Source organism: Oryza sativa, chromosome 1 (genome assembly GCF_034140825.1).
Source record: "Oryza sativa Japonica Group chromosome 1, ASM3414082v1".
In the NCBI taxonomy this organism is placed as follows: Eukaryota; Viridiplantae; Streptophyta; class Magnoliopsida; order Poales; family Poaceae; genus Oryza; species Oryza sativa.
In genome coordinates, this window is record NC_089035.1 from 29,779,569 (window position 1) to 29,803,536 (window position 23,968).

The 23,968-nt window shown below is 43.7% G+C and overlaps 2 protein-coding genes and 2 long non-coding RNA genes across 5 annotated transcripts; 1 reads left to right on the forward strand and 3 right to left on the reverse strand.

The window, feature by feature from the left end:
• The first annotated feature begins 487 nt into the window (after positions 1 to 487).
• Positions 488 to 3,389, forward strand: LOC4324250 (uncharacterized). The gene is made up of 5 exons (XM_015772025.3): positions 488 to 817; positions 1,264 to 1,330; positions 1,421 to 1,810; positions 2,172 to 2,509; positions 3,059 to 3,389. The coding sequence occupies exons 1-5, from the start codon at positions 710 to 712 to the stop codon at positions 3,272 to 3,274; spliced, it is 1,119 nt and encodes a 372-aa protein (XP_015627511.1). The 5' UTR covers positions 488 to 709; the 3' UTR covers positions 3,275 to 3,389.
• A 7,530-nt stretch (positions 3,390 to 10,919) lies between these two features.
• Positions 10,920 to 12,440, reverse strand: LOC4324251 (F-box/kelch-repeat protein At1g23390). Its single transcript, XM_015766535.3, has one exon. The coding sequence runs from the start codon at positions 12,322 to 12,324 to the stop codon at positions 11,044 to 11,046; it is 1,281 nt and encodes a 426-aa protein (XP_015622021.1). The 5' UTR covers positions 12,325 to 12,440; the 3' UTR covers positions 10,920 to 11,043.
• A 2,652-nt stretch (positions 12,441 to 15,092) lies between these two features.
• On the reverse strand, positions 15,093 to 18,241 carry LOC4324252 (uncharacterized). 2 transcript variants are annotated; one of them, XR_010734805.1, is made up of 7 exons: positions 17,519 to 18,241; positions 17,320 to 17,388; positions 17,062 to 17,192; positions 16,736 to 16,811; positions 15,986 to 16,014; positions 15,542 to 15,648; positions 15,093 to 15,453 (listed from the first exon to the last, which is right to left on the reverse strand). It is a non-coding gene; the product is annotated as an uncharacterized lncRNA (long non-coding RNA). The 2 variants fall into 2 exon arrangements; XR_010734804.1 differs by lacking the exon at positions 15,093 to 15,453 and having other exon boundaries at positions 15,627 to 16,014.
• A 3,941-nt stretch (positions 18,242 to 22,182) lies between these two features.
• Positions 22,183 to 23,016, reverse strand: LOC107281401 (uncharacterized). Its single transcript, XR_001546732.3, has 2 exons — positions 22,496 to 23,016; positions 22,183 to 22,408 (listed from the first exon to the last, which is right to left on the reverse strand). It is a non-coding gene; the product is annotated as an uncharacterized lncRNA (long non-coding RNA).
• Between the last annotated feature and the right edge of the window lie 952 nt (positions 23,017 to 23,968).

A 23,968-nucleotide genomic window follows, 5' to 3' on the forward strand; every position in this document is an offset into this window, starting at 1 on the left:
ATATACACAAAGTTTAGAATCTACGGATCTGTGCCAGTTTCAAAATATGAGCATTATCAAAACAAACCCGTGTGCAAATAGACCTCACATGAACGTGCAAGGGAATAGTAGATTAGTAGGATAGTATGTCCGTCAACCAATACTCAATTATTTTTCTTCTTTGTATTTCAGTCTATTGTAGTACAGTACGGAGTAATTTGTAAAACTCCAGTACGCACACTCTCTCATTTTTGAGAGAGAGACGAAGGTCTCTTCTAAGCTGCCATACGGCCCATACACACGCGAAAGACCGATAATCAGAGCCCACCAAACCATGGAATAGCAGCCCAAGTGTAGCGCAGCCACCATTTGCGTTCCACACGGCCTACCCCATCGCGCGGTGCAAACTTGGCCCAGAAACACCGAGCACGATGCCACCGTGCGCGTGTGCCGTGCCTGCCGTGTGCGTGTGAGGCGGTGAGCGCAAGTGTGGGAAGCGAAGCGAGGCGAGCAAACCGCGAGTCGAGTCCGCGACGACGTTCGCGCACCAACCGGCCACACCGCACTTGTCCCGTGCCTGCGTTGCGTTGCGCCCGTCCGCCTCCCCAGGCCACCATCGCTGCCCTCCCGGCCTCCCCTCCCTCCCCGACTCCCCACACCAGCCGCCCGCCCGCCCGGCCACTGGCCGCTGCTACAGATAACGCCACGCCGGGAGAGACAGCCCGCGCCCATGGCCGCCGTCGCGAGCCCCGCCCTCCGGCTCAGGCCCCGCCCCCGGACCGCCGCGCCGTCGCCTCCTCGCTGCCGCCTCAGCTCCTCCGCTTACTCGTATTCCAAGGCAAGTAGGTCCCCTAGCCAATTTATAGAATTTCACGCGGTGGTTGTCTTGCTTGCCTGGGTTGGGTTGGGGATTAGGCAGGGTTTTAATTGGCCGCCGGTAGAATTTCCCGTGAGTGGTTGTGTATATCCCGGTCGAAAAGAAAGGCATAATAAAAATCTACCCTGCGTGTGGTGGCATCATGCAGTGAGGCTGTGTCATCCGAGTCGCCCACAGAGGGGATACATAATACATTAATGGCAGATAATTTCAGGGATACTGCAGTACTGCACTTGAAATTGCTAAGAATGGTCACAGTAACTAGTGCCTACTCCATATACTTTTGGTTTTGAAAGATCACTATCACTCCATATACGTCTGCTATTCTGTATGCTGTGACCACTAAGAGATGGTGAATTGTCTGATGTAGCTTTAGTAACATAGCAGTAACACGGATTATCTCTCAGTTTGCAAGGTCATTGCCAATTCAGAGAGTAAATGGGGGTAGAATGCAGCACTTGGACGCCCTAAAAGGTTTTCCCCCCTTGGACCATCTACTTTCCATAAAACTCTATTGAATTTGAGCTGCTGTGTTTGTGCTTAGTTTTTCTACATGCTAAACAGGGCATGCTTTAAGAAGATACGGCAACCACGATGGAAGGTTTCATATCAAGCGAATTACTTCCTTCGCTGCTATGGACAAACAGGAGTCAATTACTTCACCTACCACAGATGCGTTGCCGGTAGAAGAGACCGATAATAGCACTGAGGATTCCCCTGCGTCTGGTAGCTCCTCCTATTTTACTGAGAGGGGTAATGGAAAATCAGGGTTCATCTCATTTCAAGGCAGTAGTTATCAGATGAAAAGTGTGGAGAGTGTGCCACATCCTGGCAAGGAAGCGTCTAGATTAGTTTGGTTTGTTGGTCCAACTATCCTTGTGGCCTTCTTGGTTCTTCCATCGCTTTACTTGCGCAAAGTACTCTCAGCTGTGTTTGAGGATTCCTTGTTGACAGGTATGCTTTCTTTGATACTTCAATAGTTGACGGAAACAAGATAATTGTGTTGGTTAGCACTAGCATATCCCATGTGTCTGTATTTGCACTACTCTAGAGAAGGAATATGACTAATTAGTGCTTGATTGACAATAGGTTATTCTACATTAAATTTATATTTTTCTATTCAAACATATCTCATAACAGTTCCATTTTTTGTTTAAACTGAACCCTATGTGCAGCATTCTTTAGTTAAAGATTTTTATGTATATACTAATACTCTTAAATCTTAAGACACTAGATGTCCCTGATTCCCATTCCACATTTGGATGAAGCCTAAGCATGGCAGCATAACCTGATGGTTTTTCATAATTGCTTACAGATTTTCTTATACTATTCTTTACCGAGGCTCTATTTTATGGAGGAGTCGCAATTTTTGTCCTGTTGATTGATAAAGTCTGGAGGCCTTTGCAGCAAGTAGCTCCTAAGAGTTATATCTGGTCAAAATCCAGATTTTTCCGTATTTCTTCAGTAACAACGATGGTTTTGAGCTTGATGATACCGCTTTTGACCATGGGAATGGTCTGGCCCTGGACTGGACCAGCAGCTTCAGCTACTCTTGCCCCTTATCTGGTTGGTCTTGTTGTACAATTCGCATTCGAGCAGTATGCACGGCATCGGAAATCACCTTCTTGGCCAGTTATCCCTATCATCTTTAAGGTAACCTGGTGCTTATATTTATCCTGGTGCTATTGGATCCTGAAACAAAAGCTTAATCCATTGTGCTTTCCTTATAATCAAGTGTGCACTGGTGTGATTTCAGTCTGCCCAAACTATATGTTGCAGTGTGTTAAATCACAAAAAATCCGATTACATAGGCATATATAGAAGCAGGCATCAGATCTTTTTACACGTTACAATTGACACTCTTTTATTTGTATCAGCTTTATTTTTTGTCCATTGTATCTCCAGATGCAGAGTTGCAGACCATCTATTTTGCTCTTGTTCATTCAAACGAACCAGGAGGTTGCTTCACAATTTTTAAAGAAATTTTTTGTGATTATTTCTGGAACGAAGCTCACTATACGGTTAATTAAATATCAGTTGATATTGTTTGTCTCACGAGCGTCTTGAAGATGCCTGAGTGAATCGCTTAAGAGGCACAGTAAAAGCAGATAATGAACAATTAGATATCTGTTGATGTTATTTGTCTCGTGAACTGCTCCATTTCTAAGCATATGTCATTTACTCTTTTCCTCGTCTTTGCAGATCTACAGGCTTCACCAACTGAACAGGGCAGCTCAGCTGGTGACAGCACTCACCTTTTCTGTTAGAGGAACAGAGGCAACAAACCAAACCTTGGCTATCATGAACTCCTTAGGAGCATTATTGACTGTCCTCCAGATTCTTGGGGTTATCTGCGTATGGTCTCTATCGAGTTTCCTAATGAGGTTTCTTCCCTCTTCAGACATTCCAGACCCTTAACTTCTATCAGCTGAGGTAGCACTTAAAATTATGTGTACAGTCTCCATATTGTAAATCAATTTACCTGGAGCCAGTTGCCCAGTTGATAATGTCTGCAAAGTTTACTGTTGGTCTAGGGATTAAACCGTGTGCATCGTCATTTGGGGAACTACAGTGAAACTAACTGGTAGGAACTACAGTGAAACTAAACTGCAAGAGAGATGAACTGCCCGCACTGTACAAGTAGGGGCGTAGGGCTAGCGTGTTAACGTGTTCTTGTGGATCAAATTCTGGGATTCCACAAGCCAGTTGGTAAACCTTGAGTACTAGATTGAGGCTGTGTATACTTCTACGTCAAAATTAGAAGTTTGAAGAAATTAGAACGATATGATGGAAAAGTTGTAAGTTTGTGTTTGTAGGAAAGTTGGATGTGGTGGAAAAGTTAGAAATTTGAAGAAAAAAAGTTAGAATCTAAGGGCCCGTTTAGTTCCCAATAAGTTTTTCCCAAAAACATCACATCGAATCTTTAGACACATGCATCGAGTATTAAATATAAATAAAAAGAAAAACTAATTGCATAGTTATGGAGGAAATAGCGAGACGAATCTTTTGAGCCTAATTAGTCCATGATTAGCCATAAGTGCTAAAGTAACCCACATGTGCTAATGATGGCATAATTAGGCTCAAAAGAATCGTCTCGCAGTTTTCCGGCGAGTTCTGAAAATTAGTTCTTTTATTCGTGTCCGAAAATCCCTTCCAACATCCGGTCAAACGTCTGATGTGACATTTAAAAATTTTCTTTTCCCAAACTAAACACGCCCTAAATAGGGCCTGGTTTGTGAAAATGCATTTATGCTCCACCAAAGGACGTGCAGAGCAAATGGTGCAAATAGAAAAGTATAGGCTCAGTCAGCATGTTGTAGCCTTTTCCTGCTGTCCTTTCTCTTTGGAGAACTTCCTGTTTATGTAAACTTTACAGCCCTCGATTACGGCTGTGTTTAGTTGCGTGCGTCAATTTTTTTTAATTACATGGACACATATTTTTGAAGTATTAAACGTAGACTAATAACAAAATAAATTACAGATTCCGCCTGTAAACTGCGAGACGAATCTATTAAGCCTAATTAATCTGTCATTAGCAAATATTTATTGTAACATTGCATTGTCAAATCATGACGTAATTAGGCTCAAAAGATTCGTCTCGCGATTTACATGTAAACTGTGCAATTTTTTTTTCATATTTAATGCTCCACGTATGTATTCAAATATTCGATGTGATGGAAAAGTTGAAAGTTTGAAGAAAATTTAAATGTAAACACGGCCAAGGTGCAGCCGCCTTTTTGTCACAATTTGCTTATTCTGACAGAGTCAAACGTTTTTAGTTTATCGAGTGGGGGAGGTTCATTGAAGATTTGGATCTTGGGACAGAGATTGAAAAGGCATATTCTGCGCGAATATGCTCTATTGCTCTGGGACTCGGGGATTTGGTACCCTTTGTATAGATCTAATTAGCCTAGACGCAAGCAAGATTTTCATTAGTTGTATGTAACTTATAAAGCGATTTGGAAATATGTGGCTGCTATGCTGGCTTCCCTATTGACAACTGCGGAACAGCAGTTTATGCAAATCAATATCTCCTTGCAAGCGTATGAAATTTTTTTCCTTATGAAGTTTGGTCATCAAACCCTTGCTACATGTTATTAGCAAGTTAGTAGTATCACGCAAAATTACATGTTCCTTTTTTATTAGTACTAGTATTTGAATGATTGAATAGTTCCAGACGAGGGACCATGTCATTTGTCAAAGCTGCACTGTGCCACAGTTTTACTTCCACTGATGTACGAACATTACCTCAGATCCAGTTTTCCTGACCTCTGACTGAATTTCAGATATAAAGATAAGTACTTTTTTTTTTTGGACGGAAGGAGTAGAGATAAACCATCCTTCACGAGAAAAGCAGGGAAAACTCAAAAGATGGCAGAAAGGTTTCTTTTTTCATCAGATCTCAGAAGTGATACTCCTATGAAAGACAGAAATTGAAGGGATGCAAGACAAGATGTGCGCTTGCTCCATTGGGAGGACTGGAAACAGATGAACTCCAATCCTCCACGATGGAAATGAGGCAAAGCACTTGCCACTAATGTTTTAACACACGTAGCCCATCCTTCTGTGCAAAAGGTGGCCGGGCTGCCCAAAGGAGATTTGTCGCAGCCGGATTGGAAGATTTTGCACCAGAATACACAAGCACAACAAGATCTCACCGTGAAACAGCAAAAATCATGATAAATCTAGCTTAATAAAAATCAAAAGAAAAACAAAACAGAAGAGCCACAAGAAAGGAGAGCAAACTCAAGTAAAATAGAAGCCAGGAGCCACAAATCTAGAGCTTTGACCTGTTTCTCACTAAGAACTGCAGGACGATACCAAGATGAATGCTACCACCCATAGCTGAAAATGACCAAGCAGAGGGGATGTGGTGAAGACCCCCGGCTTGTGCTCTGCTTATATAGGGAGGCTGAGGCAACGGTTGCTCTTTGCATTGCGGCGCTAGGGTTCCAAGCAGGTCCGCAGGTTGGCCCTGGGCAGCGCCCAACTCGGCAACTTGCCTGAAAAAAAGAAGGAAATGCAAGTTGCTTTTGCTGGGCCCTGTCCTCAACGTTAATGGGCCGCACTGGCCCACACCCCACTACACAAAGGGCTTAGTCTGGGCCTATTACCCACAATGGCAGCGCCATAAGGAATAAGTTCGTTTCAGGTCTCTTAACTTGACAAGGAGTTCAATTTTCATCCTAGAACCATAATATCAGATACAACGGGTCCTTTAACCGTCAAAACAAATGAAATATTTGTCCCAAGCGATTTCAGCTAACGTGTCGTCCATGTGACTAATTTGACTTGGTCTTCATTCATCTGACGTGGTACATGAAGTAAAATTTAAAAATTTAAACATTAAAACAAAAATTGTGGACCTAACAATATGTGTTAGTGAAACAATAAGATTAAAAAATAGTGAGACCACATGTCAGTGGGCCCACTCCCTCACCATAATCCTCTCTCTTCTCTATATCCACCCCTTCTACTTCTCCCCTCCTCCTCCAAAGCGACGGAGGAGGCAGCCATGGCGTCCTTGTGTGCTTCCGGCACACGACACGGAAGCGGCGCCCTAGGGTGCCGTGTGGCGCGGTCGATGCGTGGCGGCATGGGGAGCAGCGCATCGGCTACGACTGTTGCGGTGGCGGCAACATAACCAGTGGGAGTGAGGTGGCGGCGGCGATTGCAGTGGTGGGTGTAGCACAAGCCCGCGGCGGGAGGAGGCAAGCTCATCGAACTCGATGGTCCCGTTGTCGTCAGCATCCATATCAGTGATGAGGGTGTGGATATCGTTCCCAGCGGCCAGGCGGAGGCCGAGCAAGTGGAGGAGCGTAGTTTGATAGGGCCTGGATCTGGAACGCAGAGCTCGATCCTGAAGCGCTCGATCCGCTTCCTTTCTTGACCGGTGAGGAGCTAAGTGATGGCACGGTAGATCGCCACCCTGCTGCGATGCAACGATTACCACACCGACCACAAGTCCATACCATTTCTTAGTTGAGTCCTTCGACACATTGGAAGCGCCCGCTGCTAATGGTGCGTCGACAAGGGGAGGAGAGGAAGTCGTCGACGTGGGGGAAGGGTTCGGTACGGCGGTACAGTAGTCGGACGACTCCTTTCAATGGTTGTCGGCAGCGGCGCCCTAGGTGTTGGCCTCCATGTGCTTGAAGTTGTCGCCAGGGGAGGCGGAGGCATAGAGGGAGGACTTGGCATCGCGGTAGGCGTCAGGTAATGGGGAGCGCAGAGGCGTGGCCATACATGTCGAGGAAGGGATTAGGTGGAGGAAATGGGCCCACTAATATGTGGGTAATATTAATTTTTAATCTTATTGTTTGACTGGCACATGGGCCTACAATTTTTGTTTTAATGTTTGAATTGTTAAATTTTGCTTCATGTGCCACATCAGATAAAGACCAAGTTAAATTGTTTGCGTGGGCGCTAGGTTAGTTGAAACCGCCATATAAACCGTCTCTTTGAGACCAATATTGCACCAATCTTTGCAAATGAAAGATCTGTTGTATTCGGTATTATGGTTCGAAGACGAAAATCGAACTTGCTTTCAAGTCAAGGGACCTGTAATGAACTTATTCCACGCCACGACCTGGTGGCACTGTCGCAGATATAATGACCGATTAGTCAATCGTTAGCAACCGCTTGGCTTAATTTTTGCTCTTTAGAATAAGGATGGTGTGTTGTCTGTTCCAACAGTCTTTTCTCGTCAGATAGTTGGTAGTAACTTGCTTCTAATATATCTTTTGTTTCGCCAACTCTAGCTAGTCGCATACGGAGTATTATTTACCATTAGTCGTAGTGTATATACACACACATTCGAATAAGATAATGTGCAGGCATATTGATAGTTCACATAGTGTGATAGTGTGATAGTTCACATATTATATATATATATATATATATATGAAAATTTTTAAAAATTTGAGAGAATTTGTGTGTTTTATACCTTGGAGCCCGGGCACCATGGAGTCCCATATGAATATCCTATATATACTGTCTGTGCGCGCGCGAGAAATTTAGAGTCCAGTGTGCAGTACAACACGCGCTGTGAAGTCTGTAAATAATTAAACACTACAGGTAAGTGGTTGTTACACAGGTACTCAGGAGAATGATAAAACAACCTTTAGAGAAACGCACAGGGGTCTTCCGGCTAGCTCCACAAGGTGGTGGGCTAGACGACCTGGGTTCGAAGCCTCACCCCTTCTAATTATGTGATATTAGGTCATTCACTAATATTCGCGATAAAACAGCCTTCACTTTGCATGGACATCGAGCACCACATGTGGAATTGATACCGGTTCAATGGCTATTGCAATTTCTTTTTCGATAGGGTATTTTACTCTCCTAAACTTTGAAACCGGTTATTTGACATCCTAAACTTTTAATGCCATTTACTTTACCCTCAAAACGGTTTTCACCGATTTTTGCCTACGTGAGCTGATGTAACTGCCTAGTCAAGAAATAAAAATAATAATCACAGGCCCATATATCGGTGACAAACACCTCTTCTTCTGCCTCCCACTACTACAAAATGTGTTTACACTGACGTCCAAAATGAGTTTTCGTTAGCGACCGCGGTGCCGCCGATAACCAAAGGTCAATGAAAAATACAAACTTCTCGCTGACGGATGCCTCTGTGCCTGGGAAATATATTCTTCACATGCGGCTAGCTTATGACGTCCACCAATGAAAAAAATTCACTAGCAGGGTGATTAAGGTGACCGCATATGATAAGGATTTTCATCACCCAAATTTGTATTTTCATTTGCAAAATCTCCCCAAAATCCTAAATCCACATTCATGGGAAAAAAAAACCCAAAATCACCAATCCCACATGGCATAAGTCATCGTTGTTGCAGAGACCATTATCATCGTGGGAATGCCATGTCAAATGCTACGCAAGCGAAAACCGGCTGATTTGGAATAAGATGGGTTAAATTGAATGATTTTGATAGTTAAGATTGGATGACCAATTTTAAAGTTTGGGAAAGTGTTTTAGACAACAGTAATATTTGGGGGTTGGGTGGGTGGTTTGTTAAAATGGACTTGTCTTCCTATACAAAACACTGGTCAAAGATCGGATCTATGCACCCGATCTGTCCCGATGCCACTGTGAAATAACAGTAAAAGAGGAGTTAGTATATGTCTTAATCGAGTCTTCCAAACTTTATCATTATATTGTTTCCCCCCTAGTCACTATTGCCAAGACTTTAACTTTGAAGCCGAGATTTTAGTGCCCAACACATGAAAGCAATAATGTGTAAGATAATGCATATGTCACTTCACTGCTTTACCTCCTGCTTAAATAAAGTTACAGAAAGGAACACCCTCACCTTTGTCACTATACGAATGTTCAACATGAAAAAAAAAACGAGAGGAAAAAAATGGCAGAGAGGTTCGAGTTCGAGGAAACTATGCAAAACACTGCAGCAACTTTCAGCAAAGCAATACATTTTCACAATGGAACGACATCTATTATATTATTAAAATACATTTTCACCATGTTCACCATGAACGCTATAAATTATCACATTAATTGCAGAAAAAAGAGTGTTTAAGTAGAAATATAATTAGAAAAAACTAAAATTTAGAATTAGAAATAAGTGATATTGGAAAAAGAGTACATATAGAACCAATATAAGATTAATTAAATTTGAAATAAAAAATAAAATAAATTCTGAAATTTAAAAAAAAGAAGAGAGTTCAAGTAAGATACAATTTGAAATAAAAAAAAAGGACTATTGAAAGAACTGTCCATCAAGAACACACGACAACTTTAATTAAAATTCAAAATAAAAATAAAATAAAATCCAAATTTAGAAAAAAAGAGTGTTCCAATACAACCACAAATCAGAAATAACTGAAATTCGAATCTAAATATAAGAAATATTGAAATAACAATTCATACAAAACCCAATAGGAGATTAATTAAAAATTAAATAAATTCCAAAATTAGGGAAAAAAAGGAAGAGTTTAAATAGGAATGCAATGTAAAAATAACTGAAATTATAAATAAAAATAAGAAATATTGAAAAAAAACATTCCATTTAGAACACAACACGAGATTAACTAAAATTTAAAAAACAGAAAAAAAATACATTATGAAATTAGAAAAATAAAAAATAAGAGTTCAAGTAAAAATACACTTTATAAATAACTAAAATGAGAAATAAAAAAAGGAAACATTAAAAGGAGAGATCATCTAGAAACGACACAAGATTAATTAAAATTTCAAATAGAAAATAAGATAAATTCAAAATTTAAAAAATAAAATTAAGCATCAAGTATAATTATAATTTACAAATAACTGAATTTCGAAATAAAAATAATAAATAATGAAAAAAATACCATATAGAACACAACACATGATTAACCAAAATTTTAAATAAAAAAAATAAATTCCTAAACTAGAAATAGAAAAAAAAATTCAGAGTTCAAAGTAGAAATACATGTAGAAATAAAGGAAAACAAGGAACATTCAAAGTAGTTCATCTATATAACACAACGGTGGGAAAATGTCAGTAAGGGAGAGGATAGCGGGCAAGCCGTAAAAGTAGTATCGTGACGAATAATGGAAATATAAAAACTATAAACCCCCCCTCCAAAAAAAAAAGATAGTTAGGCCTATTTTTTTTTATCCCAATGATATTAAGAAAAAATGAGATAGATATGACATAAATAGTAGGGTCATGATGGTTAGCAGAACTTCTAGAAAGTAAAGTAAGGAACATGTTCAACTTTTAAAAACTGAATGATAATAATAAAAAAAAGATAACGGGTTATCCATAAATGAGTATAATGTAATCGTTTGATGGGACTTCTCGAAACAATAAAAGGGAACTTAACGTTAACGATACAATGAACGGTAAAAGTTATAAGGTACGGTTTTTAATGGTCTCATGAAAAGTCAATAAAAGTTGTGACAAATCGCACGAGTAAATAAAAGGGTAACATGAGAAGAAGAGTAAAAGATGGTGGCTGGTTTGACTTGGAAACCAATATTTGACTTTTTATAATGTTATAAGCCAACGGGATAACTATTAATAACTTCTAAGAAAATCATGTGTAAAGAAAATTTAACATAATTTTTTATGTACGCTAGCGAGTAGCCGTGCTACTGCGCGGGACTTTATTTACAAAAGCAACCTTTGAGGTTAACTTGCTTTGGACGGGCGTCGGCAGTCATGAGTTCACTGTGCGGTTGTACATGCGGCTGGTTGACCACGCGCGAGCTCGTCCAGCCCCACCGGCGAACACGCGAGGATGAAGCGTCCCAACGGCTCGGCCTCGACCGAGGGCGCGCACGGCACCCATTCCCATCGCTCCACGGCGCTGCCCACCCCGTCACGTAGCTCGTAGAGCACGGCTCCGATTGTCGGGTCGGCCGCATTGTACACGTACCCTCCGGCGGCGTTGCCGCACACCCCGATCGACGGCGACATCTCCTCTTCGTCCTCCTCATCGCCGTCCTCGTCACGGGGGAACAGCCTCTCGGACATCTCCCCCGGCATCGTGTCGTGCGCCGCGCCACGGGACAGCGCGAGGCCGTCGCCGTCCACTTCCCACGCTTGGATGACGACTCTGCTCTTCGCTTGCTCGGCTCTACCGCAGCGCTTCGCTCCGAACAGGACGAGCCGCTCGGCGCCGCCGCGGCCGGGGGCGAGGCCCCATGTGGAGACGGTGGCGTCAGGGCGGAGGCGGCAGGTGGGTCCCCACTGCTGCTTCGCCGGATCGAACCAGCTTGCCCACCCGGTGGATCTGTCTGTGAGGTACACTCGCTGATCCGTCGCGGCCACCGAGAGCCACGTCGCCGCCGCGGACTCCCGCAGCTCGGCTGGCATCGGACCGCAGGCCGTCCAGCTGCCGCTTTCGTGTACCTCCACCACCGAGGCGTCCTCGCCCTCGCCCAGCGCCAACTGGCACGCGCCGCCGAGGGCGACGACGCGGTCACCCACCGCGGCGAACACCGGGTCGACGCGCCACACGCCGGGGGCCTTCAGCGCGACGCACACGTCCTTCCCGAGGGGGTCCCCGGACACGGCGAGCCCGGAGAGGGAGAGCGCGCAGACGCGGTCCCCGCCCGCGCCCCGCACCAGGCGGACGTGCGACGGCGTGTCGTGGCGCGCTGCTGGCACGGTGACCCACGCGCCCGAGTGCGGGTCGTACGCCGCGGTGCGGCGCCGCCGGCCATGGAGGTGGACCACGAGCCAGGGCAGCCGCCGGGGCCGCCGCCGCAGCGCGGCGCGCACCGCGCGGAGCCACTCCCGCGACACCCGCGCCGATGCGGCGAGATCGGCCGCCGGCACGCGCTCCACCACCGACTCGAGCACGTCGCCGTACAGGTCCATCTCCCCGAGCGACGCCACGCCGTCTCCCGCGACCTCACTCCCCACCTCCTCGTGCCGCTGCCGCCCATGCTTCAACTCGTGACCCCGAACTCCCACTCCCGCACACATCTCCAACGCCACCATAGCTCACTTCAACACGACTCACCCGCAACCGAGAAACCACCTCTCGTTGTCTCGCTTCCTCCTATCGTTGTTTCGCTTCCTCTCCCCGCGATCTCCACCTCGAGCTCTGGAATGGCGAGCCAACCACGGAAGCGCCGGCGCTTAAAAGGGCAAGACCAGTGCGGGCAACCAGCCCGGTGGTCAATGACCAATGGGATCGGAATTCGGAAGGGATCCACCCAAACGGGTGGAGCCGACACAACGAAACGTCAGCGGCTGCGCGACCTGATCAGTGCAGTGCAGTGCAGCGCACGACACGATCACACGACCGCGACGGCAAGGGTTATCCTTCCTTGCGCGTTGCACCGGCGCGCCTGAACTGAAGCTATCAGCGTTCGTCGCGAACTTGCGATCTCGATTTTGTTTTAGAAAAACAATAATGTCGTGTTCGCAATAATTAGTTTCGGGTAACTGCTGATGCCGCCAAACAACGCGACGATGGGACCAGAGAAGGGGAGTCTAATCAGTGCGACTAGTCGACTAGTCGAATCAGATAAGATCATCACCCATAAGGTCCATAAGGTCTGCGTCTTGTTTGTCTCCTCCTGTGGTCAGTTGCGACTTGCGAGTCGCGGCTCGCGAGCTATCAATACCGGGGGGAATAGAGATATTTTTTTCAAGCGGCGAGGGATTCTCTCCGGCCGTGTGGGCGGAGACAGTGGCCGGTGATCGAACGACACCACATGGTTGGCGCGCGGGGTCCGAATAATGGCGATGCTAACGCAGCAAAGCGTCCGGTTTTCAGTACAAGCGGCCGCCTGATTGTGTGCTTGACGATCCTATCACTGTGCGCGTCGCTGTCGGGAAGACGAGAGCCACCACTTTGTTCTAGAAGCACTGCACTTGCGAGTAAAACGTACGGCAAAATTATCTCGTGAGGATTCAGCATCATACGCGTGGTACGAATGTTCCTCCGGTTTTGGCGTGGAACTTACTAGGTGTGTTCGGTGCTCCTAACTCAAATTTCTCGTTTTTCGTGCACACTCTTTTTAAACTACTAAACGATATGTTTTTTAAAAAAAATTTATATACAAAAGTTGCTCAAAAAAATCAAATTAATTTATTTTAAAAAAACTAACGCTTAATTAATCACGCCCTAATGAACTGTTCCGTTTTCCGTGCGGATGAGATGGGTTCCCAACCCTAAGTTATAAACACAGAGCCACTCACTGATCCAGTGCACGCATACAGATATGCGGTAGTATGAGGATCACATATGGTTCGCGATACTAATACGGTCTGTCAAGATAGGCATCTGTGCTTATTTGATGGAGGCATGACCGCCCGCCAGGGCGCCACCCTGGACCGGCCGTCTCGATAGGACGAGTGGACGATGACCGATTTATATTTTGCACAATTTGCACGTACGGGCTGATCGTTTCCGTGGGCGCTTTGCCGCTCTGCCGCCGCTGATGCTCAAGTCCGGCCCTTTTTTATCCAAGCCTGAGCGGTCGATGGCCGGTCTCGGCCAGGTCGGACGGAAACTGCAGCGAAAGCTGTGTGCTCGCGGCCAGGTCGGGTGCACGTTAAACAGTCATATCATCCACAACCATCAAATTAAGCTGATGAACGATAGAGAGCTGCGCCACGACACAACCAGGCTGTCAGCTTTACAGTACACGACTGTGTACCCTGACCGAATCTGAGCCATTTTCTTTGATCTGACAGTCACGCAACAACGGTTAAAGTTGCAGTCGCTATTACCACTGCAGTTGATCTCGATCCGGCTTTGCTAGTCTTCTTCCTCCGGTTTCTGGTGGGGGCATGCCGCATGCGCTGCTTCGCGCTAGGGCATTCTTCAATTCTCTGCAAGCAAAGCACTTTCACTGCTTCTGTCTTTATTTGAAAGCGTAAACAGTCTTGCACAAAACTATTCTTCTTTTAGTCTTGAAACACATGTAAAGCGGCTTGTTTTGTTTGCACCACACTAACCGCTTCATTTTTTTGGTCATCTGGTCCATGGCAAGTGTCGGGCGGCAGAAATGTGTGTTTCGTGTAGTTAACGTCTCAAGGGCTCACCGATTAAAGTACTCGCAGAAATGTGTGTTTTGCTTTGGACCACGATGTGATTGGCATTTGGCAATAACATTTACGATTTTGCGACAAAACCAATGGGCTCGATGACACTTTTCTAGAACGCTGCGTCTTTTTTTTTCTTTCGTTTTCCTTGTAACTCCTATGTAACATATAGTCATATATCCACGTTTCAAAATAGAGCCATTCAGCGTAGATTCTTAGTCAATATACGTTTACTTTAGAGATTGCTAGTTATCGTGCACATGTAAAACACGTTTGTCATAATATATATAAAAAATATATAGTCACATTTAAAAATTAGAAAGTACACATACTTTGAAAGGTAATTTATTAACACATATATATCAAGTGCATATTCAACTTTTCTGAACATTGCTTCTCTTCAACTATTGAATTTATAGAGCTATTAATTTTTGCATATAGAAATAACCAAAACAAAATAAGAAATTTCTTTAATATAGTCTTTTCAAAAGACTAATCACAATAAAATTAGAGAATTCTTCAAGAAAAACAGACAGAACAAAGTAGCAAAAGACATGCTGTTTTGCCACTTCCTTTTTCAACATAAATTATTGCAGCATTGAGCAGCCTTTTGTAAGGATAAAAATGATTAGTTTTATTTTACAAGTTATGTTTCCAACAAATGAAGTATAACTCTGATTACATTTATTTTAGCCAGACTGGCCCAAGAGTAGGCTAAGCAAATTCATTAAGATTATGAGATGGTGTTACAAACTAAGCGTCCACACGAAGTTGTCGAAACCGGTTACAAAGAGTGGGAGAGAAAAAACTGCAAAAGGAATAATGCCAATCGTTTTTCGCCTACCATGAAGCCTGCCTCCCTCCAGATTGTGATTTCTTTGATGTCACCAAAGAGCTGCACAACCATACAACTTGCTGAGACAATCTCTGAAGAAGAGTGTACCGAAAACTTTTCTGAGATAATCTCTGAAGCTTCTCCTTGAAGCCATCCGCCAATCAGCCAAGTCTACATTGAGGTCACTGGGAAGCGGAAAGCCAACATTCACCTAGCTCCTGAGCAATCTCCAAATCCTGTTTGTGAAAGCACATTGAACAAAAAGGTTGGGTGTCATCTTGAAATGTCAGGTTGCATAGGGAACAATTCGCCTGATGAGGCCACCTCTTTTCTGTAGATTGTCAGCCATGAGGCATCTGCCCTTTAGCGCAAGCCACATGAAAATCTTTACTCTGGACAGCAACAGGGATTGCCAAAGCAGCTTGCCACAGCTCCATATCATTTTCATAAGGAAGAAAACATGGAAAACTTCAGACATCGTAGTTTACGTCTGTTGTTTTAGAGCCATTAGACAATCAGAATATGAAGGCATAAAAATACATAAAACGGCATGTACTTCGGAGTATACTCTTATGAAGCTATATAAATTAAAGGATGCGACCACACAAATGAAAATTGAAACCGGATCTAGATCAAAGCTTATCGCAATGCAGTTAATAAGCTGAACATATAATTTACTTCAATATTCCAGCATTTACTATACAAATAGCTCCTAAATACCGTGCGCCAAACAGTGAAATGCCATGGTGAAACATGATAGGATTTTACCAAAATCTCCAGTTGGCCACAATGTCAACCTGTATTATAAACAATAGAAGTAAGCCAATATATTCAGATGCCTTATAGCATTAACAGATACTTTTCGATATCATGATTTCTCTTATTGTTATATATCAGAAACACGTTGTAAACCTAATTTACAGTTTTAGTAAAGTAGGGGAACAAAAAAAATCTGACACTTGCATGTATTACATACAGTTTTGACCTTGGTAGCATGTTAATCTGCAAATCTGAACATTATTTGCCACAAATTATGTATATTTTCTTTCCAAACTTAAACAAAACCTGAAACACCATGATGTGATATTCATTGGTAGGAGTACATACTGGTTCTCAAACTTCCTGAGTGCCACTTTTTTTTTAAAAAAAAATAGTATTGTACATGGCACCTGGGTAATCTGGCAATAGTTGGACAGGACAGATAATTTGAAATTGCTTTTGAAATCTAACCACCCAATCAGTACACCGCAAAATAATATTACAGGTTGCAGTCCGGTACCTAGAATACTAGCAGAGTGCCGGACTGGGAAAAACCAAACAAAGAAGATATATTCAGAAATACACATATGATCTATTATAATGAAGCAGCAGACCTAACGTATAATAACTTCTAGATCACCTCGATATCTTTTTCTATAAAATGATCCTAATGCTCACTGTAAATAGTGTGAATATGGGTTTGGAATCTTTTATTCCTAGGGGAAATATCGAGATAAAGATTTGGAAGATGAGAATCACCTTGGATTTATGCATATCCTTGAAGCGAAGGGGCACATCGCAGTGATCAAGAAGGTAGTCGGCCATCATTTCATTCCTACTTGTAAATGTAAGATGTGATGACAGGAAATATAGCCAAGAAAGCAAGAAAATCAACTTCTAAAGTGAAATGGAGAATCCAGTTTAATAACCTGTGTAATTTGTACAAAAGACACATGATTCCCCACTATGGGAGAGATATTACCAGTCCAGGAAATTAATTGAATGGATTAGCATTCAGAGGGAATCGTGTGATTGATTGGCAGGGATAGTCAACATTCAGTGAGGAATTAAACTGTAAGATGGACCTCGGCTCCGGCGGCGGATGGAGAAGATAGTGGCTCCGGCGAGGATGCGGCGGCGCGGTGGCAGTACACAGGAGCGAGGAGGAGCGAGCGAGCGAGGAGGAGCGAAGTCACATTCCAGCAATTTTTAACTGCTGCTACAGAAGAAGGAGCTTGAAATACTGGTTCCAAATTGACCCGAACAACATGCAATGCACTTGTGCCAGGTAAAATTATAATATTGTGTTTAGTATAAAGAACATTATAGGTAAGAGCACTTACATGGCAATACCTCGAACCTCCTCATCTCAGCAAGAAACATATCAAGAGATGGCTTGCCAGTCCTCACGTCTAGATCATCCCCCATGACAACATGGTACATCAGTGCAAGCATCAGTCTTTAGGGTAAAATGATGTGCGTAAACAAAGAAGTAATTAAATTGATTCTAATTTGAAAAGCTAAAGGTTGAGGGCAAATTACCTTGTTGCAACAGCCATTGGTATTCTATCAATTTCATTCGAAAAAAAAAATTCCGGAGGGGAAGATATGTGGTGCATTTAGGGAACGGAAAGAATCCCCTACGATGGTGGATCAGACAGTGGCCTCGTTGGCAGAAGAGTCCAGATCCTCTTACAGAGCAGTGGAGAAGTCCGTGGACTCTCTGTTGCTGAGGCAACTGGCCGGATCTGCTGGGCGCCTTAGCGAGGGACCGGCCATTACGTCCGGCTTCGGGGAAAGAGCTCCATGCGTGAGGTGCCTTGATGTGGTGGCATCGGCGGGGGAAGGCGACGACGCAGGGCTCGACTGTGAAGGGGGATTGGAGAGCGAGCGTGACAGAGGGAGGGTTGCCATCCGCCTCTCCCTCTTCACTCTCCCCACCAGTCATCTCCCGCGCGACGACGCCTCCTCGCCGCTGGGATGGGGCCGTCAGGATGGGGGAGTCCGGTATGAGGGATGGCTGGATCTGTGATGGCGCGGTGGACAGCCAGCCGGGACCGCGCGACGACGACGACGACATGGAGCCATCGGCGACGCGGTGGAGGAGGAGGCGGGATGGGGGGGATACTGGAGGGGTCGGGACCGTGCGATGACGACGGCGGCCTGGAGCGAGGAAGCGTCGGGAGGCGCAGCGCGCATCTGAGCAGCGCGAGGAGGCGCGGCGGCGGAGTCATCGCGCGGGGAGAGCGTGGGGGCGTAGATAGCGCGGTGGCAGTAGTGCGGGCGTGGATTTGTGTGGTGGTGGGATGGCGGAATCGGTGATTTCGCCGTTGGATCAACAGATCGGACGGCTGAGGACAAAGATGATTGGGGGATGATTTGGCCTGAAGCATTGGTGGGGGACAACTCCTCCTTTTTATATTAGTATAGATATTTATCTATAGTCTCTCTATAAGAGATCTATGTCAGCATATTTTCCTACTTGAAAGAGATTAAATGAAGAGAGAGAACAAAGCTATCTACTAACATGGAGATAGTCTATAGAGAAAAACGAGGCAATGGATTAAAGAGTTATAGATACCCATATAAGGGCACCCACAATGGTTATCTATAGGCTCTCTATAAGATATCCATGTCAGCATATTTTCCTACTTGGAAGAGATTAAATGAAGAGAGAGAGCAAAGCTATCTACTAACCTGGAGATAGTCTATAGAGAAAAACGAGACAATGTATTAGAGAGCTATAGATACCCATGTAGACATACTGTTGAGATGGTTTACTATTAATCTAGTCTATTGCTGAGATGTACATGTTTTATAGATAACACCTTACTTTACCATTGCGGGTGCTCTAAACATACTATTGAGGTGGTTTACTATTAATCTAGTTTATTGCTGAGATGTACATATTTTATAGAGAGCATCTTACTTTAGCATTGCGGGTGCTCTTACATGTTACAACGACAATTATGTGTGTTTATAAAAAAAAGGTGTGTTTGCTTTTAAAAAAGTACTATATATCATCATGATGAACTCATTAAATTTATGAACACATTTTAATCTAAAATTGATAATAAAAAAATAAAAGTTTAACCTATTATAAACATAAAATATTTATGGTCCAATGGCGTAGTTACATGACATTTTATAAAGACAACTTTGGTGCGGTTAATCAATATCAATGGTGAGATATATGTGAGGATTTTGTCAATGTGATCTAGTTTTCTTAAGGGTGCGTTTGGCTTGTGGTCTAAGGTTAGAATGTTAGATATGATATGGTCATTCATATTTGTAAGGATATGGTGATTAGGGGCGAAGCTAGCATCAAAACAAGGGGACACTACCATTGAAGATCTAGAAAATTTCAATGTAATACTGTGCATTTTAGTGTTTTCAAGTGAGAAATTCTAAATTTAGTGGGTTCATGTGCACCCGCTAGCTTCAACGTGGCTTCGCCACTGATGGTGATCCTATTTTTTATTTGGTTGGGTGGATCTTGTTTGGTTGGATGGATGAGAAGGAAAACAATGTTATATTAATTAATACTAAAATATGTTATTATCATTAATGTAGCCATAGTCTATACTAATTAAAAACAAAATAGACTAATTCTGTCTAATTAACCTTGATTTTGACAAGTTAATTATTAATTATTATCAATAAATTACATTAATTATTGTTAATCAATTACTAATGATTAAGATTAACAAAAAGGTGGATATTCTCATCCGACCAATTTGGTCAGATACGCTCATCCAACATATGTGTGAGTTATTTCCTCTTTGGACCACCCTATCCACCTTTGTCCACCAACCAAACATACCAAAAAACTGGATCATCTCCTATCCAGGGATATCCCTTTAACCAAATATAAACTAAGATGCTCATATGATTAATGTATACACTAGAAAAAGCGTGCGGCTTTGCCACGTGTGGTACAGTGAGCCTGGCTCATTAGGCCTAGTGAATAGGTAACAAATTAATACACATATATAGAAGAGCCAGATTAATAGTAGAGATAACTAAACTTATATTAGAGCTTATAAGTTGGCTATAAGATTGTCTCTATATTTCTTTTTCCTCTCTTTATCTTACTTACAAGAATTTAATGTATTTACCTTAAAACATGTGTAGAGCTAGATTTTATCGAAAGCCAATCCTCTCTCTCTATATATATATTTTAATCTCTATCATATACGTAAGTTTATAGACCACTATTATTTTTGCTCTAAGAGCAAATTTTATGAGTAAGTTTTATAGTAGAGGTGATTGAGACCACCAATTTATTCACATCATCAACTAATTAATTAAGATGTAGCATATGTAATAAATTGTCTCTAACATACTGGCTCCAATTTTCATCCAATTCACACCATTCCTTTACTGGAGTTCGTGAAGAGATTACCCCTTTCACAAGGGGTGGTTACTTCTCACATACTATATTGGAGCTCGTGCTGCAACTAACTAGTCCATTTTTCTTCACTCTCCTTCGTTGTTCTATAGCTAGCTTATTGCTTTTTATTGTACTTGTTCTAAGGCTGCATTCGACAAAGGACAAACAAAGGAAACATCCATCATTTTTCACCCGTATGTCAGAGTGTTTTTACATAAAACTATATGTAGAAAAGTTACTTTTTAAAATAATCATATTTCTATTTTTCATGTTTGAAACAGTCCTTGGCTTTTTAAACAGTCCTAAATCACCTGATGAAGCGATAATGGCATACTTCTTTTTACGTGTCTTATTTTTTTCCTCTCCTCTCAGACATAGCCTAAGACATGTTTGGAACTCAGGAAAACAATATATATGAAAGAAAACATTTGGAATATAAAACGCATAAATACATGTGTAAAACATATAAATGAAAAACATAGAAAGTTTAAAAAGACTGATGTTTGAGGATTTTTTTAGTGGATGATTTAATTACATCCGGCTAATCCTATTTTAACCCTAACTAAAGTAGGTAGTATTATTAGGCCCTCTTTGTTTAGGCTTAGGCTTATTGGCCTAGATTTTTAAGTCAGCTTATTGGCTTATATGATTTATAAGCCGGTGGATTTAATGTCCTAAGTTTAGTAGTTGAGTCATACATCTACCTCACATAAGCCAAAAAAGCTTCTCCAACCTAGCTTTTAGCTTAATAGTGTTAGAGTGGCTTATGGCTTTAAAAAAGCCAAACGGAAAAGCTGCTTGTTTGTTTAGGCTTAGACTTTTCGACTTATAAATTAGCTTATAAACCTAAATAAAGAGGGCCTTACTCCTTTGATCCTCAAGATTTGGTGGTGAAAGGAAGCAATAGCTGCCTGCTTGCCTGGGCTTTGCCAGTCGTACGGCGGCAATGTGAGAAATCAACGTCAGCAGCACGGTACAGTTCATTAATCAGCATACACCGGGTGTTTGCACTACATGTATGCATAGTAATGGCGCCGGTTCTTTCTAGAATCATCACACGGCATAATTCGCATGGGCTACCGAGCAATGGCCCATTGGGACCTGATTACGGAGAAATTTCTGGAGGCCTGCTGCATGCGCACAAGAGCGTTTCATCGATGCCTCCACTCGCGGACGCGAGATCGTTTCGTCGAGCCTCTTATGCGAAACTGGAGTTGCCACGTGGCATGTTTCTCCTCTCGATTGTTTGCATTGAATTCGTATTATAAGATGTGTGTTTATATATGTGATGTACGCGTGTTTACATAAGCGTGTACTGTGTTCCAACAAACAAAGGAAACCATGGAACTGTGATCGACCTGGGTTCTCGGTGACCTTGGTACGGTCTACCCCATAAGTGCTCGGGAGCAAAGAAAGAAGTATACATGTTCAGGTTTCTGAAGGACAATACCCTAATGCAATGGACAAACTTAGCAACTGACACACCGTATATGATGGATGTGTGATGTCCGTACCCTACTAAAAAAACCATCTTTCGTGGCAGCCATTTTAGATTTTCGCTGGTGGAATTTTGAGCCGCCACAAAGCAAAAGCCAGTGAAAATCACAATCTTCGCTAGCGGTTTTTGGCCGCCAGCGATAATTCATTTTCGCTGGCGGTTGTCTTAAGCCCAACCGCCAGCAAAGATCCATTTTCACTGGCGGCTGGCTTAAGATGGCCGCCAGCGAAAATATTTTTTCGTTGGCGGGTAACACTGTGTCAGCCGCCAGTGTTAATCCTGGCCAAGTTTAAAAAAAAAATCAACGCTCCACCATTCAAAAATCCACAGAAATTTCCATTCACCCAAGCAAAAATTAGTCAAAAAATTCAATTCACACAAGCACAATTTAAATTTACAGTCAAAAATTTCTATTCCCCCAAGCATTCAAGCATCAAAAAAATTCAAGCATTCAAGCCTCCACTGCCTCCGCCTCGACGAGGCCGCTGCCGAGCCCCGCCGGCCTCCGCCGCTGCACAGAGCCCCGCTGCAGAAATGGTTTCTGGAATTCGAAGGAAGAAAATGAGCACATGAACAGAAGAAAATGATGATCCAGAAACGTCAAACATAATGAGCAGTTGAACCCCACCACGTGCAAACAGATCAGAACCAAACGCATGAACTGAAGAGAGGATCCTCTCGTGCGGTCGTGCCTCCTCTCTGCAGCTAGCATGCAGCTCCCCGGTGACCACCGGCCAGGCGCCACCGATCTAGCGGCGGCGGATCTAGCCTCCCTGCCAGCGCCTGAGAGCCGCCGCCCGCGCCTGGATCCGCCGCGCACTGCCGCCGGCGTCCGAGAGCGGCCGCCCTTGCCCGGATCAGCCGCGCGCCGCCGCCCGCGCCCCGATCCGCTCCCCGCGGCCCTCCGGCGGCCGGATCCGCCGCCCGCGGCTCTGCGGTGGCCGGATCCGCCACGCCTGCACCCGCGCCCGTGCCCTTCCCGGCCGTGGATCACGGCGCCCCTCCCGGTCGCCGTCGTCACCGTCGCTAATCCGCCGTGGTTTCCTACTCCGACAGGAGGAGGAGGAGGAGGAGGTGGAGGAGAAGGAGGAGGAGAGGCTGGAGGAGGACAGGAGGTGGAGAGGCTGCAGGAGGAAGAGAAGGAATGGGAGAGGTGAATGGGAAGGGATAAGATTGGAGAAGATTTTAATAGAGGGAATATTTTTTTCATAGTCGGTGTAAGTTAGCTGCCGCCAGCGAAAATCGGCCGTCAGCGAAAACCCAATTTTTTATAGTGGGTCTCTTAGCGTAGCCGCCAGCGAAAATAGAGTTATTTTTAATGGCGGACCTCTTAGTGTGGCCGCCAACGAAAAGCAAAAACCGATTTTCGCTGGCTGTCCGTAACCCTTCACCCCTAGTTACATTTTTAGTAGCGGTTTTCACGTATAACTGCCAGCGAAAATTATAGGGTGACGCCATGAAAAATCATTTTTTAGTAGAGGTAGGATGTGCCTCCACCCGTATATGATGGATGTGTGATGTCCGTAGGATGTGCCTCCACCGTTCTTCAAGAAACGCCACGTTAGCCTTTACCGAGCTGACAAGTGATTCCTGAAACGAGACATCTAGCCCTGTTTGGCTAATGGGATAGGGAAATAATTTCCCACCCACCAAAACATCTCTAAATTCTAACCATCCATTCTTCCTCTTCTATTTAATCATAACCATTCATTCATTTCTCATTCCTAATTACATTCCTCATTTTCCATTATACAAACACACCCTAGGATGTGCGAAGATCGACCTTCTTCTTGAGTGAACATACCAACTCCAGTTGACCGTGTCTTGGGTAAACATACTTGGCAGTTTCCATGCAAACTTGGGTTGTGGGGTCCTATCTTCGAATGGTGCCACGACATGGTTCCCGGGCAATTAGCTAGATAGCCATGTGCACCCGTGCAGAGGACACGTGGCCACCTTCGAGCATCTTCAAGGCTATCCACCAAAGTCTCACGTTGGCCTATCCTTAGAGCAAGTATAATAAGGAGGCTATAATCCGACTAAATGCTGAGGTGTAGAAGAGAAGAGAGAAGAGAGAGGAGAAGCGAGCTGTAAACTTATA